Source organism: Rhagoletis zephyria, unplaced genomic scaffold, assembly GCF_001687245.7.
Source record: "Rhagoletis zephyria isolate East Lansing unplaced genomic scaffold, Rhagoletis_zephyria_1.1 Rzeph_scaffold_01075, whole genome shotgun sequence".
Taxonomy (NCBI): domain Eukaryota; kingdom Metazoa; phylum Arthropoda; class Insecta; order Diptera; family Tephritidae; genus Rhagoletis; species Rhagoletis zephyria.
In genome coordinates this window covers 139885-158615 of record NW_016158159.1, presented here as the reverse complement: position 1 = coordinate 158615, position 18731 = coordinate 139885, and the positions used below count along the sequence as shown (strand labels likewise).

The window sequence follows — 18731 nt, the reverse complement described above, 5'->3', positions numbered from 1 at the left end:
TTTTTTTTTTTCATAATACTAATTAATGCTATTGTTTACAAGTCGAAGTGATCTAGAAAATATTTGTAATGAAATAATTAGGTAAATGTAAGCCATATTATACGTAAAAACACATATATTTAGATTAACGTCATTTAAATGGTGAAACATGTTTTATAAATTGATATTGATTGATATGACGAGGTACGAATAGCGATTACGCGGCTGAAAAACAACAAAGCTGCTGAAGCTGACAATAACTCTTAAGCAGAANCGCCTGACTATGACGAGGTACGAATAGCGATTACGCGGCTGAAAAACAACAAAGCTGCTGAAGCTGACAATAACTCTTAAGCAGAATATGGTCAGATGAACGCATGCGCGACGACTGGAATTTAAGTGTGCACTGCCGAATCCACAAGAAAGGTGACCCCGCTATACGCGCCAACTGCCGCGGAATCAGCCTTCTAAGCATAGGGTATAAGGTCTTATCGAGTGTACTGTGNGTCAACGAGCTGATTGGACCTTATCAGTGTGGCTTTAGGCCTGGAAAATCCACCATAGATCAGGTATTCACAATACGCCAAATCTTGGAAAAGACCCGCGAGAATAGGATCGACACACACCATCTATTTGTCGATTTCAAAGCCGCTTTCGACAGCACGAAGAGAAGTTGCCTCTATGCCGCGATGTCTGAATTCGGTATCCCCGCGAAACTAATACGTCTGTGTAAAATGACATTGAGCAATACCACCAGCTACGTCAAAATAGGGAAGGACCTCTCCGAGCCGTTTGACACTAAACGAATTTTCAGACAAGGGGACTGCCTTTTGTGTGATTTCTTTAATCTGATGTTGGAGAAGATAATAAGAGCCGCAGAACTGAACCGCTCAGGCCCAATACTTTACAAGAGCGTACAATTACTGCCGTACGCTACGTCTGTTAATATTATCGGTAAAAACAAGGGCTACGTCTGTTCTGCCTTCTCGGGATTGGATAGAGAAGCAAAGCGAATGGGTCTGGTGGTGAACGAGGACAAAACGAAGTATCTCCTGTCAGCACACAAACAGTCAGAGCATACGCGTCTTGGCACCCACGTCACTGTTGACAGTTACAAGTTTGAAAAAGTAGACGACTTCGTTTATTTGGGAACCAGCATTAACACCAATAATAATGTCAGCCTTGAAATCCAACGGAGAATCACTCTTGCCAACAAGTGCTACTTTGGGCTGAGTAGGCAATTCAGGAGTAAAGTCCTCTCTCGTCGTACAAAGATCTATAAGTCACTCATCATGTGCTGGTGTATGGAGTTCTTGGAGCTCTTGGAGTTTTCGAGAGAAAGATTCTGCGAAAGATTTACGGACCTTTATGCGTTGGTGATGGCGAATGATCAGATGATTTAACGATGAGCTGTATGAGCTTCACAACGATATAGACATAGTGCAGCGAATTAAAATCCATCGGCTCTGCTGGCTTGGCCATGTCGTTCGAATGGACAGAAACGCTCCTGCTCTGAAAATATTCAACGCGGGCCGCGATGCTGGTAACAGAGGAAGGAGAAGGCCTCCTCTGCGTTGGAAAGACCAGGTTAAGAAGGACTTGACTTTACTTGGAATTTCCAATCGGTGTCAGTTAGCACAGAAGAGAAATGGCTGGCGTACTGTTTTGGACTCGGCAGTTACAGCGCCAATAAAGAAGAAGAAGAAGATATGTAGTTGAAAAAAATAGCTAATAGCTAAATAGCTCATAAATCAAACCGTGGCTGTCAATAATTCTCTAACATTTTATTATTGAATTATGGTCTTCTGCAATAACGGCACAACTCAAACTCTCTTGTCTTTAATCCTTGTCTCACAGTGCCGCACAAACGACGAACATGCACCGCAAGCCGAGCATGCTCGCGCACTGTTCGTCGTGTGTAGCCACTGTAATTCGCAATACAAGATTTTGAGGGCGAATTACCCCATCCATGCCATGCGAATTACAACAAATCGATGCCGTCTCTAATTTTTATCGGAAATTTATCGAAACCAGTTCACAAATCACAGCTGACATGTTTTGTTTGCGTTCAGACACAGAAACTTTTGTTACGGCAATTCGAAATTTGTGTAAGGGAGGGCGACGAAGAAAGGGGAAGCGCACTGCATTGCTCGTGCTCGGGCAACACTTCGTGTGCTTCGTTCGTCTGAGTAATTCAAGTTGGCGGTTCACAGCTGACAAAAACAATTGTGTACAAAATAATTGCTGTGTGTGAACGCTAATAGGGAATTTACATGATTCAACTTTCACAGGCGATTAGTTGAACCAAAAGTTGAACGAAAGTAGGCAGCCGACCAACTTCATTGTAAGCGATTAGTAGAAAGGCCGTTTACATCAGGCGATTGTTGCTTTCAACTAAAAATCTTTTAAGATACTAAAAGGTCACACATATGCAGGAATTCATTTAGCTCAATGCATATTTTGCCAATTTTTTACTTTATTTTAATGGCTATTGCCTTTTTTATATCACTTTAAACACCCTGTTGAAAATTTTTTTTGACAGGTACTTTCCAGGTAGCTTCCAGGCAGTTTCCAGGTAGAAGAAGAACATTTGTCACTTGTATCAGAGAACGTATATACTGATCAAAGGACATTTACATTTACATTTACGTTCTTTGCATTTACGTTCTTTGGACAATAGGTTTGTATCAAGGCGTATTTAACAAGGTGGTGTTGGCCGTATATAAGTAAAAAATTACACTAACAAATTATACGCTGATGTCCATACTGTCATTGGTATGAGTTACAACAAACACATCATTTTGACGTAATGGCCTCCACGGCGAAAAACTCAGCTGTCGCCCCAACACCACCTTGTTTAATACACCTTGGTTTGTATAGTAACTTCTCCAGTAAAACATTGCAACGAGAGCGTAAAAGCAAAATAGAGCGTAAAATTGAGAAGAACAGAAAACTAGCAGAAAAAGTTAATGAACACAAAACTAGCAAAAACTTGCAAGTGAACAGCTGTTGCACTGTTTTGATATTCTGCTGTAAATATTTTACTATTTATAAATCATTTTTAAACGCTTTGCTTTACACACACGCACTTACACAGTCCAGTACATCATTAATATTTTGATTTCTGCTCATTTTACTTTTGTTTGTGCTAAACCAATTCAACAAATGGCGGCTTTTGACGTTTATTCTTCTTCTTCTTCTGCTAGCTAATTTCTGCTAGTAGAAATTTCACTAGCAAGAATTTGCAGCTCTCCCGTGTTGTTACGCTCTCGATTCAGTGCTCTCTTGCAAATTTTTTGGGTTATCATACACTTTTCCAGTAAAAATTTGCAGGTTCCAGTACAAATTAGTACTGACTATTGGTTACTATACAAACCTAATACCAGAGAACGTATATTTATATACGTTCTCTGCTAATACATACAACTGTTTTAACAGGAAAATTATATGGCAGCACTGGAAAACTTCGCGATAACTATGGCGATAACCATCTGGGAGCCACTCACATTGCTGTTTGTCATTATCACAAAAAATATAAATAAAGTAAAATGAAGAAAGTTTTGGTAACAGGTGGGTCAGGACTAGTGGGTAATGCCATCAAAACCGTGATCAATGGAGAATCTTCCGAAGATGAATGGATTTTTGTGGCTTCCAAAGATGCTGACTTGACGTAAGTAAATGAAATCAAAGTTGCAATCCACCAACAGTGAACTTGAATGCTCTAACCCATTTTAGGGACAACAACTCCACCAGGGCCTTATTTGACCGAATAAAGCCAACCCATGTCGTTCATTTGGCAGCGATGGTTGGCGGCCTCTTTCATAACATGAACAATAACTTGGATTTTCTGGTAATTATGAATAAACAAATACTATCTTTTCGAACCGCTTGTGAATGACGAATTTTTATAATTTAGCGGAAAAATATGCAAATAAATGACAACGTACTACAAACGGCATACGAGCACGGATGCATTAAAGTAATTTCTTGTCTCTCCACATGCATTTTTCCAGACAAGACTAGCTACCCGATTGACGAGACTATGGTTCACGACGGTGCGCCTCATCCTTCCAACTATGGGTATTCATATGCTAAGAGACTTATTGATGTGCTAAATCATGCGTATCACGACAAACATGGTTGTCTTTTTACGTCTATAATTCCTTGCAATATCTTCGGTCCTCATGATAACTATAGACCTGAGGTCAGCCATGTCATCCCAGGCATGATTAATCGTATGTATCAACTGATATATGAAGAAAAAAGTCTGCCAGATAACGAAAAAGTGTTTGTTGTTTACGGAAGCGGGAAACCACTGCGCCAATTCATTTATTCCTTGGACCTAGCTAAGTTAATTATGTGGGTTTTGGATAATTACGACAGCGTTGACCCACTAATTCTAAGTGTAGACGAAGAAAATGAAGTCACTATTTTTGAAGTTGCCAAAGCCGTTGCGAAAGCTTTTGACTTTAAGGTACATAATTGCTACGATATAGCCAAGAATACCCTTGATATAATTATTTATTTTAACTTCTAGGGGAAACTAATTTGTGATACGAGTAAAGCCGATGGTCAATATAAGAAAACGGCCTCAAATAAAAAGTTGCGCAGTTTGTTACCAAACTTCAAATTCAGTGCTTTTGAAGATGCCATTGATGCATCTGTAAAATGGTATATTAAAAATGTAGACAATGCGAGAAAGTAATTTTAATGCATTTGTATTGTACAGCCCGATTCACTTGAATTTGTACACAATTTTTCCTCAAGATCAAAGCTTATATCTGGACTTTTGGACAACAGGGAAGTTTATTTTTGATCTCATTTTGGAGAATGATGAATTTCGATGATAAGTGGAGTAAAAGATGACAATTCCTTGAGTACGTTGCATTTTATTCCAGTTTTTCTCAAACTACCCGAAAATGATGCTTATTATTTTGATTCACCTGAATTGGTACCTTTTTAAGAATTTAAAGGATAATTAGAACTATAACAGGGCAAGAATAGGCGAACCAGGGAACTTTCAACTGAAAAAAATGTATAAAGGGTCACGCTTCCAGAACTTTGCAGGCGATCTGTGGGGGAAAAACTGAAGAAAATGCAAATGTTTTTGACAACTGAAGCCGGCTCATAGAATTGCATGCAAAAAGCCTGATAAGGATCCAGAATACAAAAGCTAGACGGCAAAAAAAATGTCCTTCACGAGGTCAGCAACTTATTTTCGAGATAGAGGACCAAAATGAAAGAAAAACGTTGTTGTTGATGACATCACAAGAGAACTACGGATTACTCTATACACTTGTGTTCAGAAAATGTCAAAAAAGGGAATCAATTTCACTATACAAAGTAAAGAATTACGACTGGAAATTTGTACAACTCGCATGCCGGAAGGACAACTAGAAAATACTGGTTTTCTCCGGCAAAAAGTTAAAATTTGATGGCTTCCACGGATTTAATAATAATGGTAACGATTTTTGAAAGGACGAACGATGTTTGTTTCCCCTTCATGATCAAGAAGAGAGTATGGCGTTCTGAACCGCGATATCGTAGTCTACAGCAGTTCAGATAATAGGCCTGTTCGAGGCACGTAATAAAATTACATCCGCACTGATAAAAATATGCAACAGTGTTGCAACTGGCCAACTGGTAAAACGATGCCCGATTGGTGATTGGAACTCGTACAAGACCAACATTTCAAGTTTCCACAATTACGAATAATCCATGCAAAAAAAGTGTTAAGGACATTTTTTTAACATTTGTCGCATATTTTCGCACCTCTTTCTTGATTATGCTAGCAAAAGTACGCACCGATTCGCAATACAGGAGCTGTAAAAACGAGGATAACGAAGCAGAGTCATAATTTTTCCATCGTTCGTCCTATTCACAGGACCTAAACTTGATGGAAAATATTTAGAATGGGTTTTTTGCAAAGTTGGCGTCTCAGACAATGCATGTGACGTTTGGCAGTTATTCCTTAACTTTTCAAAGCGCCTCTACAATTGTCTTCCGGATAGGGGTTTTTTCCATACATTGGAATTAAGGATGTAGTATCTAATACTACAAGTGCTTTATAGTAGAATTAAAATGAATGGTACGCTTTTATTGGTTCAATCTAATCCTTTCCTTGTGTTAAAACCACTGTGCCTATTCAAGTGAATCAACATAATAAGCATACATTTCGTGTAGTTTGATAAAACTTGGAATAAATTCCAAAGTAATAGAGGTGTTTTCTTCATTTCCATCGCTTTTCTTTAAAATTGATCAATCTTCCATATGAGGCCAAAAAGAAACTTCTCCGATACTCACAAGTCCACATATAAGCATATTTATTTGTTTGTTACGAGATACATTTTATATGAACATATCTACATATGTATGACCATTTGCAAACTACTACTTCTAATAATATATTTTTTTGAGAAAAGACACATCTAAAACCTTCCCGCAAAATATACTTTGAAAGCCAACAAATTAATTTTATTTGTTAAAGTTTGAAAACGAAAACTAGTTTATTTATGCTTGCTACTTGCACAAAAATTTACTCAGAAAACTAAAAGATATCCGAACGTTAGGGCATTAAAAATTGGAGCGTCCTAACGTATAATTACACAGAACTTGCGCTGAGCTAGCGTGAAAAGGGACGGTGCTGGTTCTTCATCTATCCCAACTCAATGCTTTCAACTGTCCTTTTTAACGATGTCCTATGAAGTGACAATTGTCGCCCTCTGCAGAACTTTTGAACTTGTTCTGAGCTGGCTCTGGCTTAGATGGTTCTGAGACAGTTCCTAGATAGTTCAAAAAGGGTCACCTCCGGGCTAGAAAAATGTGGTTGGTTTTGAGCTGCTTCTAAGAAGTATAGTATAGGCCCTTTTCTTTAAATAAGCACAAATACAATTTTGTAAATAAAAAATACTACATTTTATGTTTAAAGAGCAATTTGTTTTGCACTAATTTACTTTTTGAGACAAACTGTGCTTTAAAATTAGGAACATAAAGTGTCAATTATTGCTTCTTTTTCTGAAACCGGTATTCTTAAAAATAATTTTTATTTGTTACGTATAATGGGTATTTCTGGGATACTTGTAATTAAAAATCTAAACTAAATCGTGCCAAAAAATGAGAAAAACGGTGATATATTGAATGCTTACTTGTGATAACTCAGCGTTATATTGTACTAAATGTATTGAAATGTTATACATAGATTCCCCAGCATCTAATAAGAACATATAGAGCTTTGAATATTCACAATGGTTTTCACGCTAAATATTTTTCGTAAATTTCGGAATTTAAATTGATATGGTTTGTGGAGTACGACACATAGTACTTAAGTAAAAACGAAAAATATTTAAAATGAAAAACATTGGGAATAAAAAAAAAATCACTGCATAACTACACATTTCGGGTGCTCAGATATACAATATTTACGTATGTACAGTATCGTTCATATCAATAGCACCCCCATTTCAAAGTGACATTGTTTATCACTTTGGTTTATTTTTTTTTTAAATCTGATTAAAAGGTCAACAATTTTGATGAAAATGCTTTAAATTTAACTTTGTTTTGTATAAAGTTTTAAGACACGGTTTATGTATACAATTTTGTTTTAAACATGATAATTTTTTATGCATCGTAGATATTATGGGTCTTCACACCAAAGTTTGGTACTCGGTAACTCGATGTTCGGTAATTTTTGCCCATGTATTTTTTTTTTTTTGTGTAACGCTATTGCCGTACACCGAGTTATCAAATACCGAGCTCGGTGTGAAGAGCCATATTGTTTCTTACGATTCATTTGATATCGAAATTTACAAAATATTGTTATTATTGTTCTCTACGTTTGAAAAAAAAAACGATCTCTGGTTACGGTTCAAACATCAGCCAGGGGAATGGATAACATTGGATGGGGTCCAAAAGGTAAATTTAGTGTTGCTGTTGATATGCGCATGTTTATATGTTTACATTATTTTGTTGCTATCTTACCTATTTCTCCCCAACATAAACATACATACATACATATGAAGCGTAGCCGCGAATATCATTGAAAAACTCTCGCTTCTGATATAGACAGTTTGTAGTTGGCGTAAACGAACATAGCGACATGGGATTTTTAAAAACGTTGCGAGAAGCATAGAAAAAATGTCGATGAAAAAAAAAAATGTTTTTCTCGGGTTCAAAACTATCCTATCTTTTAAGTTGGAACCAAAAATACACAACCACAAAATTTCATTGAAATCGGTTACGCGTTTTCAGAGATTAACGCAACAGTGGCACGGGATTTTTATATTTTAAAAAACAAACAAATTTTAACTCTAAATATATTGTGAATATTTAAAAAAGAAATGGTGTACGCAGATCTTTGCTTTTAAGTGTAGCTTAACTAAATTTTATATTTTGCTTTAAAGTTTATAAGCAGAAGGCCTTTAATTTGCGCTACTCCATACAAAAAATAAATGAGAAAGAAATGCAGAAAGGAAGGCCTCTTGACTCTCAAGAAGGCCTTTAAGGGATTTTAGCTCCTGAAATTATCTACTGGGACTCTCTCGCTTAGATTTTCCACACTTGAACGAATTTTCTTTAACATTCCATAATACTTTCTTGTTGGAGTTGGTAAAAACGAGTTATGCTGCAAACGCTCCTGCTTTTAAAGCTCTAAAAGAATTTAACTTGCTATGAAATTCTGTTTTCCCAATTTCTATGTACATAGATAGATACATATAAGAACTCAGCGCGATATATACCGCCAAAATAACGTAAGCGACATTTTTTTCAAAATTTTCTTTTTGATGCAGAAATGCATCTAGATGCTCTAGGAATATTTCTGCATCAAAAAGAAAATTTTGAAAAAAATGTCGCTTACGTTATTTTGGCGGTTAGAGCTCGATATGTTTGTTTTTCATTCTGCGACAGAAAAGCGCTTAAATAAAAACCCGGACATCCGAAAACAGATTGCTTTTGAAAGTATACCCATCCCTAGTAGGGCTTGTCTTCGCTTAACACAGAAGAATTACGAATGTCGTGCTTTTTTGAACTCGGCTAAAATCGCTTATGCGGTTACAGTTCCAAACAGAGTTTGAACCAAATTTCATATAAATCGGACCACTTTTAACATTTCAGCCAACAGAAGTAGATATTCGGCGTGTTAATCGGCCTTTGCACACTGGACTGCTCAATTTTCTCTGACTTTGGACTGACACGCACACATAGACAACATTTTTTGTGTGTTTTCCAATAAACATTTGGGTTGGAGGTCAAGTGGAAATCAAATACATATTCCAATTTTCAAGTGTACCTAATTTTTGGCGAACCATCCCATTCTCAAAAAAAAAAAAGGGTACATTTTCGGCACTCAAAATAATGTGAATGCTCCACTTGAGGAGAGCTTGAATGTCAATTTGAATTCAAAATTTATCAAACCTTTAGAAAACCTTGTAGATAAATACTATACATTCACTTGTGAATAAAGAATATCTCAGAGATTGAAAAAAAATTTAAAAAAGTTTCCCATTAAACATTATGCCGAACGTTCGCAAAATATCTTCGATATCCAATATGAATTTAGAACTGAGAACGAACTTATAACACCAACCTTCGTTTTCCAACGTTCTGAGTAAATTGCAAATACACCCGAAATGGGTTTGAAAAAAAAAATATTGAAAACCATAGTAACAAGAGAGAAAGTGAAATCCATCCGTTTTGCTGGAGAATGGTCTAGTTCTCCAATCGAATACTAACCTAATATTGGTTTTCCAATAATTTTCGAATTGTTAACCAAGCCTAATGTTCGTTGGGTTGCTTTGTGGATATGTAATAGGTTGTTTTGAGAAACCACTAACACAGTCAAGCACAGTTCGTATATAAACAACCGACTACTCACTCTAGTGCGCGGAGGCCTATATTTTCAGTAATTCACAGTTCTCTTTCTCGCAGCTCCTTTCCGCAGCTAAGATCAGGACGTGTATGTATGGATGCTGATTTCCTGTGCTATTGGTGCAATTTTATGCTGGGTGTTATGGGGATATTAACAAAAGTTTCGTGACATTTACTTCTTTTATTCCTTACCTTTAAAATTTATTTGTGTAAGTAAAAGCGTAAGATTGTTTTAATTTATAATATAACATGTTTTATATATATTTAAATACATTTAAAATATATTTTCAATAAAATTTACATAATCTCATACAATACATACAATATTAGTTATAAATATGTTTTTATTTATATAGGAGTCGATTCTATTTGTAATTAGGGAAATCGTTTACTATAAAATATGTTCATATACATACATATGTATAATGATAAAAACGACTATAAAACTATGACAAAACGCAAAAAAAAAAAAACATTACAGAAAGTTTGCATCAGGCACATAATAGACATTTATGTACATTTGTGTATATGTACACTACGTATTAAATTGATGTGGAAAACTTAAGGAGTTATTCGATTTTTTGCGATTTACATATGTACATAGTTGCATAACGAGAGGATAGTAATTATTAATCTTTAATTTGTACAAAACGTATTAAAATAGAAAAACATAAAATGTATTAAGAAACAGACCGGCAACGCGGGGTCTCACATTACGGAAATGTCTATGAAGTCCTAACTAAAAGCGGGAAAGTGTAGGATAATTTGTTGTTGAACACAAATTAATGTTTGGAAAAAGAATAGAAAGTGAACTTGTAACAGTCGCCATTAAAAATCACGGACTTGGCAAATTTTTCCCATTGGCATTTTGCATCAAGTTACAACTTCCGAGACATATTGTTTGTGGTGGTGTGGTGGGAATGCGATAATTGCTTTTCTAGATGTTTGGTGTTGGTGTATAATGGTGATATTTGCTAAACTAATGTCACTCAAATTTAAGTCTTTTCACACATATCTAGCCCCTTCTTACACGCGCCTTTTCTTGAGTAGTATATCTTTGTTTTGTATTGTGAAGAATCCGTTGACCCATTTTAGATCAGGTTTCGAAAATCGTACAGTTTGGCCATCACCGCAGGCATTTTCGGCTGCGTATATGCCTTTGAGCATGACACTAGAACCCGATCCACATGCTAAAGCGCTGCCGACGTCCAATAGGCATGGATCGTGCACAACTGAACTGCAGACGCTGGTCTCATCTGCCCCACAATCGGCTCGCGATTGGGTTATTGTGTTTGAAACGTGCAAGACGGCCCCCTCCTCGTGAACTGAAAGAATATAAGTTTAAGAAATTAAAAATTTAATAAATGGATTCTAAATAGAAAGCGCCCTTTTCATTATTGATTTATGTACACCGCTACACTACGGAATACTTACTTTTGATTGCTTGTTTACCCCAACCGGTGGTTATGCATTTCTCTTCCGGTTTCGGATCCTCGTTGGTCACACAAATGGGCTTAACGTGTTGCGCAAATTCGATTCGCTTATCCAATCTTAAAACTGCCATGTCATTCGAACCCGTTGATGGATTATACTCGGGGTGTATATCAATAGACTTCACTCCAACTATTTGGAAAGGTAGCGGTTCGCTGTCACGTCCCAGTTCCCATTCGCCACCTTTTACTTTCAAGTCGTTGGGTGACACACTATAACAGGAAATATAGGATTTTTAAATTATTTAAATACTTAGTTAAATATGTATCGTTTGTAAATAAATTTTGATGCTCACCCTTTAACAACGGAGGCTGTTGTCAAAACAATTTGATCGCCTATGATTGCACCACCGCCCAATAATGTTTTAGTCGATTCCTTAAGGATCATTGCTTGCCATGGAATTTCACCAAAGTTAGCGTCAACATCTTGTATACCTTGTGGCTTGGTATTCTGAAAAGGAAGCAGAAGTGAATAAGCGAACACATTTGGTATGAGTTTTGCGAATCTTGGACCATGATAAAGGGATACTAACCTTGTTTCTGGTTGCACAAACGCCAGCCAAGTTAATTGGCCATGGGTCGACATAATTGGCGTCGCGACAACATTTGCCCGGTGCACCATTCTCCAGGAAACAGTCGGTAAGAGGAACGCGGAAGGCCGATTCGGCTGAGTTCACATCCACGGGCTGATCCGTTATCACGCCGATGCTATTGCAGAAGTTTTCCGGCGTGCACTCCAAAGCGGAGGCGCATTTGGATAAGTGCTGCCGGTTGTCAAGCGGGAGTGACAGGATGTCTTCGCCGCGCTGTGGCGACGTAGGCTTCGGTATCCTTGGTGGGGAAACTGTTATTGTTTGCGTCACTGTGTTGGATGGTTGTAACACATGATAGTCGGAAGGTGGGGGCAATGCCGGACTTGGTGGTAGATATGCATTCTGCGGTGTCGGAACGGGTTGTGGTCGAAAAGTGGGCCTGCTTGGTGTGACGGCTGGTTGATATGGTGTCTGTGTAAATACCTGACGAGAAGGTGTTGTTGGCGCAGGGGGTATATATTCGTAGCGTGGAGTTACGGGTTTTGATGTAGTAGGATATGTATTTGGGGGCAGATATTCCCGCTGTGGAGTTGTTGGTGGTAGACGAGGTGGAGTTGGAGCTGGAGGTGATGGTGGCTGACGAGAGGGAACGGGTTTTGATGTAGTAGGATATGTATTTGGGGGCAGATATTCCCGTTGTGGAGTTGTTGGTGGTAGACGAGGTGGAGCTGGAGCTGGGGGTGATGGTGATGGTGGCTGACGAGGGGGAGATGGTTGTTGACGAGGTGGAGATGGTGGTTGGCGAGGTGGAGTGGGCTGTTGAGGTATGGATGGCGGCTGGCGGGGTGGAGTGGGCTGTTGAGGAATGGATGGTGGTTGATAGGGTCTGCCAGTTGTGGGAATAGTGAATTTCACCTCTGGTGTACGTAGGACGTAGCCATCGTCGGTCAGTGTAGTGGACGGTATTCGACAACAAATATCGGGGGAGTAACAGCGATCACTCTGAAAGTAAATGGAGAAGTTATTAAAACTTTCGTGTCACAATATTTAGTCTTATTATATACATATGTATGTGCATATGTATCTTTGGATAGGTTTACTCCCAAGAATGATAGAATACATCTCTACATCGGGGTTTACTCTTAACTAAACTGCATGGTTTGTTACATATGTACTCAACCAGTATTGAGGCACTGAATAAATATCTTCTTAGCTATATATATTAGTATGTACGCACATTAGGGTGGCCCTTAAATGTAGGAAGGAAATTTTTATATCAGATTTCCTAAACCTCAACCCCTACGATCGATTATAGTTGAAGATCACATATAAATTTTGTTCTCGATTAGAGACGATTAAGGCGTGTCAGGGTCAAATTCCAGATTACACTACGAATACGTCTTAACCGACTCCAATCGGGAACAAAATCTATATGTGATATCTTCGACTATACTAGCATCGACGTAGGGGTTGAGGCTTAGGGAATCTGATATACAAATTTTCTGCCTACCTTTAAGGACCACCGTAATGTACATACATACACCATACATCATACAGCATTAACACCCGATACTTTGTTGAACTCGGCCAAAATCGCTTAGGCGGTTACAGCCTCAAATAAGGAAAAGAAAACATTTGATAATTTCGAAAAAATTTGTTCGGTGCGTTTTGATGTTGTTGTCCTGAAGGAATTCGTCAATGCCTGACAATTTGGGTTAAGTCCACTAAATCTAATACCTACTTTTGCATAATCATGAAAACGTATCCATACATATACATACAATACGTGCATTCCATACATGGACTATGTAGGCATGCACTTACATACATACATACGTAAATATGTATGTGCATATATTTATATGTATGTATGTATGTATTGGCACGTTTACCTCCTTGACACTTGGCATCAACGTGCGGTTTGTCGTTGATATTTGCTTTTTAGAGTTTTATAAATGATCCATCATTTTGGGACAGATAACAAATGCAGTAATGATTTCAAGAAAGGCTTTTAATTTTCGCATTTTTTATTTATTTTTTGTTTTTTTTGTTGTTTTTGGTTTGGCATATTCTGCGACAAGTTTTTATTCGTGATAACGTATTTGCCAATATGTACCCGCCACCAACTTACCCGTGCTTATGCATATGTATGTATGTATGTATTTATACAGCATGTAAATTTGTTTGTAAGTATGTACATGATATGTTGTTGTCTGTACATGACAAGATTGAAGTAGGCATTTTAAGGTAATTTGTTAATAGGGGTTATTTTTAATGGCATTGCTAAATGACATCCAGCTGCTTAATGAAGTTGTTCGGAAGCATACGTATGTATGTATGTATGTACATCCAAATATTGGATAATTTTTACGCTTATCTGTCAGGTATTTGTGCACATGCACCTATACATATGGACATACAAACATACATACTATGTAACCATAATTGTTTGTGTACAGTAACAATAAGATGTTAATTTCATTATAATACGATTTTTCAGTTTGTCAGTCAGTGGCCGTACCGTCATAATCGCGTATGGAAATATATGTATGTATGTACATATTAGGCTGCCACTTAGCCATATAAAGAAAAAATTGGTGTCACACTCATCTCAACCAAACAAATTTTCATAGGATCAAGAAAGCGGACGACGTGTCAAGGACAAAGTTGTAAAGCAGACATAGGAAATTTCCTTAAAACTATTATACGGGCCGGCAAACAAGTGAATTAATATTAATATTGAGACTTCAAACTAAGGACAAATATTAGTGTGTTTGTTTTGGGGTCTCAACTAAACTAGTACGTTTATTCGTGATAGACAAACCCACTATTCCTGTTCTAGGGAATTCATTCCAAGCGATTCCAAAGTCACGTCTATGTTTTCCGAAAGGGATTGTGTTCTTCTTGAGTTGCACATACATACATACGTATATGGGTAGCCTGACGCAACAGAGCTGATGGTCAAAATTATAATTCACAATCATATAGAAGATTTTGATTGCAATCAATTTGATTTGTATTATTTGTTTACAAATACAAAAAATCGTGAATCAATTGCTTTACGTACCAAAAATAAAACATGATAGAAATCAAAATTTTTGATTGAATCAGTAGTTTTATTTTGCGAGCAGATTGATTGCAATCAGAAGTGCTTACAATTAAATTGATTGCAATCAATTTCTTGTAAATGATTATAAATTGTAAATTTACAATCACTTTATGATCGGGGAACAAATTTTCCGGTAAATTAGAAAACAAAAATACCCACTTTTTCGCATTTTCGCACTTTGTTTCAATAAAACTTATAAAATCAATTTTTATGTTGGATTTTTTTACCTGGATGGCTTGTCAATACTAATCGCTTTTAGAATTTAGAAATGTCTAAATCCAAAAATATCTACGTGAAAAGTCTTGAAAAGCGTACTTCCTCTTTGAATAGAGAAAAGTCATATCAAATTTGCAAGTTAATTCGACAACAAAGTCGTATCTCGGTATTCACTAAAGTCTTAAATGGTATGAATAAAGCGGCTCAATGATCCTTTTGAAGAGATTTCCAACTTGGGATAGAGGAGGCTCTATGAATCAGAATACAGAAAAATTTATAGAGGTATATATTGTACCTTCAAAAACAAAGTAAATTTCTTTCTTATCCAACGAAATCCGAAATGGTATGACTGGTAGAGCATTCATGAACTTTGTCAAGCTAAATTGCCGCGAACTCTGCACTTTTTAATATTTCTTATTATTCTTGAAATATTATGGATTGACTACACCGACACATACATACATACATACATATGTACGCACCTTCACTGTTAGACTACATATTTATTCTATGACTTGGACTGTCATACACTACTTAACTTACATACTTATGAGTCTAATTATTTTTTAAATATTCTATGCTTAGTTAATATTCAGTAGTAATTTTTAGTTTATTTATATTGGCGCCATAAATGTAGCGAGTTGGGTTTTTACCCTTCACTATAATTTTGAAGAGCCGGTGGCGTCTACGTTTCGTATGCACTGTGTCTTTACTAAATACATAAATACATACATACATATGTACGTTTTATGTCAAACAAAACAAGAAACTGCCAAGACCTTGAAATGTGACGTCGTTTATTAAGTGTAGTCTGGCGCTGACTTCTAATACTAACAGTTTACTATTTCGTCTTATTTTTGTCAAGTTTAATGTTTCATCTTCAAGACAAATTAATTTTAGAATGACTCAGGCTTGAATATGTATGTATGTATGTATGTATGTATGCAGGTGTTACTCTGCTCACTTCTACCTATGGTCTAATGGGGATGATGTAATGAAATTCAATTAAAATAAAATCCTACGACTGTACATATAATCACACACAAATATCAGAGTATACACACATACATACAGTTAGTATATTTGTAGTTACGACGCTTTTTGTCAAGTTGTGTATTAATTATACGGAAACAGGAAACCCGAAAAAAATTAAGTTCGAATCAATTATAGCTTGGGGGGGAGCTTTAGACATATCTAAATGGGGCTGCAGTTACTTAGATACTCCTTTCACAATCTTCCGGGTTTTTTACGATTTAATCTTCAACGCGAAATAAACAGATATCAAACCTTCAATGTAATAAATAGCCCGAACACAATGAAAACGACGAGCTACGGACCACTGCTGTCAAATTATTTTAACACGTACTCTTATGTAGATAATTATTTTGGCGACGACTGGGCTACGCGACGATTGGTAGGAAAATTAAAATTAAAAAAAAAATTGCAACAGCGATAAAATAAAAAATTATTAAATATAAATATGCAGTGAATTTAATTTCCCACACTTGTTATATAGAAAGTTCTTTAAAAAATACCACTTTACGGTTTTCGTTATTTTTTGAGAATTTCTGTTAAAAATACACACAGCATATTGAAATTCCAAAGTTGTAGAAAAGTTCATTCTCCACAACTTTTGTGCCTACATTCATACACAGCGCGATGTACGTAATGCGCCGTAAAACTCATTTACACACCACCGCTGAGGTAGAGTTTTTCTGCGCGGATTTTTAACGTGGTTTCCCCAGTAGGCCTACTCCACGGGCTACGTTCTTTTTTTTTTTTAATGAAAGCAGTTGAAGGCATTACACATTTTTTTGTAAGAAAAAGCCTAATTTTACTGGGCTAAGAAACGCATTTTCCAAAAAAAATATACATATTTCTCAATGAATAATAGTAATACATACATACATATATATATTGTACATGTATACATACGTATGTATGTTTGAACAGTTTCCACAATAATTAGTAATTGTGACAGCGAGCCCCTCCTACAAAAGGTGTCATCAATCAAACTCTTCTGTCACCGCAGGTTTTTAAAATAACGTCATTCTAGTCTTATATAAAAAGGTCATATTTTCATTTTTATCTGTTAACCGTTGTGGGAAAGAACATAGAAGAGTGCTCCATGGAACTGGAAAGTGGCGAAATCCTCAAAATTCTCGAAGTCTTTCGTTTGAGATTTTGGCATTTTGCGAGTCTAAATTCGGATTTAATTAACAGCGCTCTTACAAGATATGTATTTGCCATATGTAAAAGCTACTTTTTTGCATCTACTCGTATATACCATATATTAGAACGTAACAGAAATGTAGCATTTACATGTAAGGAAGCCATTTGCAGATATGCTCCCTAAAAACTACCACGGCGTGACGGCATTCTCTCTGTTAACCTTCCAAATATCTTAGAGCCCGCTGTAAGTAGCTATTCGACTAAATTATATTTGCGTAACGCTCTTCACAGCCTAACCTCGAACGTTGCAAAATCTTTGTTTTACAAAGAATACTCTTTTGCTGTCTTCCTGGACAAAGAAGGCGCCTTGCCTTCAACAATGGAAGCAGTGACCCCGTCGGTCCAGAAATTGGCTGTTTGCAGCATATATCATCGCCTGTAAATAACCTTCGCAAAAATAGATTAAAAGACGCTGAGCTAGGTGCTGTAATCCTTACTGGAAAATCGCTATTGACTGCGTACCCGAAGAGATAAGACAGTTGAGGGAAAAAGTGGTACCCTACACCGATGACATGGCCATATTGGTCGCTGACAAACACCTAAAAACACTGACTAAATATTTTTATAACAACAAATATAAAACCAGTTTTTCGTCGCTGGTGTAGCACTCGAAGTTTGGGTGGCAGTCCCGCACGCCTTGATATTCTCTATGCAATATGGCAGCGACTATCAGTTCGAATATTCGCGTATACGGATAACATCCGGATATGCAGTGAATATTCGGATATTCTAAACAGTGTTTGAATGGATTCGTAAAATCGTCCTCAACATTATTGAAACTATTGGTTTGCAAAATAAATAATAGATCACTTCATTAGTATTTCGAAAATCGTTTATTTTGTTATTCACATACTCGGGTTATTTAATCAGACATTCAAATATCTCAAATTATTCGGATATTCGAACAATCCGAATAGGACTTTCAAAAAAATTTGGTATTTGCCTATCTATTCAAAGTCTAATTGTTTGGACAAAAGGCGATCGCAAATGGCAACGGAATGAACTATTTGCTTTCGATATAAACTCCTTGCCGTCTTCTATTTATGTATGTTGGCTTTGTTTCTTAAAAGCCGTCTAAAATTGCTTAAACACATGGAATGTAAGAATCGTGTATGTAAATAAAAAAAAATGCAACTCCGGCTAATTTTGGAGAGGACAAACGAGAGCGGACATGGTTAAATAATTTCGCGGACCACAATTAAGCAACGTTCATACTGCCAAAGTGTACGTACGGAGATGCTTTCAAGCTGGTACTTGGCGCTGCTTTCAACGACCTTGCTGCGACGCATTCCTCGCATATTTTGTTAA

General features: G+C 36.8%; 2 protein-coding genes across 10 annotated transcripts in view; one reads left to right on the top strand and one right to left on the bottom strand.

Annotated features, from left to right (window-relative positions):
- The first annotated feature begins 3390 nt into the window (after positions 1–3390).
- On the top strand, positions 3391–10635 carry Gmer (GDP-L-fucose synthase-like protein). 5 transcript variants are annotated; one of them, XM_017615818.1, is made up of 5 exons: positions 3391–3649; positions 3715–3829; positions 3896–4453; positions 4517–4650; positions 9904–10635. In XM_017615818.1, the coding sequence occupies exons 1-5, from the start codon at positions 3528–3530 to the stop codon at positions 10010–10012; spliced, it is 1038 nt and encodes a 345-aa protein (XP_017471307.1). In that variant the 5' UTR covers positions 3391–3527; the 3' UTR covers positions 10013–10635. The 5 variants fall into 5 exon arrangements, with proteins under 5 accessions (XP_017471307.1, XP_017471306.1, XP_017471311.1 ...); XM_017615817.1 differs by lacking the exon at positions 9904–10635 and adding an exon at positions 4709–6443 and having other exon boundaries at positions 3392–3649; XM_017615822.1 differs by lacking the exon at positions 9904–10635 and adding an exon at positions 4775–6443 and having other exon boundaries at positions 3394–3649; positions 4517–4700.
- Positions 10636–10700: 65 nt separating this feature from the next.
- Positions 10701–18731, bottom strand: part of scaf (inactive serine protease scarface) — a 31408-nt gene continuing 23377 nt past the window's right edge. For 4 of the 5 annotated variants that reach the window (XM_017615812.1, XM_017615813.1, XM_017615814.1 and 1 more), the window contains exons 4-7: positions 11867–12868; positions 11630–11784; positions 11278–11546; positions 10701–11168 (exon numbers count right to left, since the gene is read on the bottom strand). In XM_017615812.1, coding sequence (XP_017471301.1) covers positions 10870–11168; positions 11278–11546; positions 11630–11784; positions 11867–12868 — 1725 coding nt within the window. In that variant the 3' untranslated portion in view covers positions 10701–10869. The remainder of the gene's footprint in view (positions 11169–11277; positions 11547–11629; positions 11785–11866; positions 12869–18731) is intronic. The other variant, XM_017615816.1, reaches the window with a different exon arrangement.

Excerpts from the sequence above, each read along its gene's own strand:
- Gmer (XM_017615817.1), top strand. The coding sequence starts at position 3,528 with ATGAAGAAAGTTTTGGTAACAGGTGGGTCAGGACTAGTGGGTAATGCC. Across the intron at positions 3,650-3,714 it reads TCCAAAGATGCTGACTTGAC|GGACAACAACTCCACCAGGG; the intron begins GTAAGTAAATGA and ends AACCCATTTTAG. Across the intron at positions 4,651-4,708 it reads ATTGATGCATCTGTAAAATG|CCCGATTCACTTGAATTTGT; the intron begins GTATATTAAAAA and ends TGTATTGTACAG.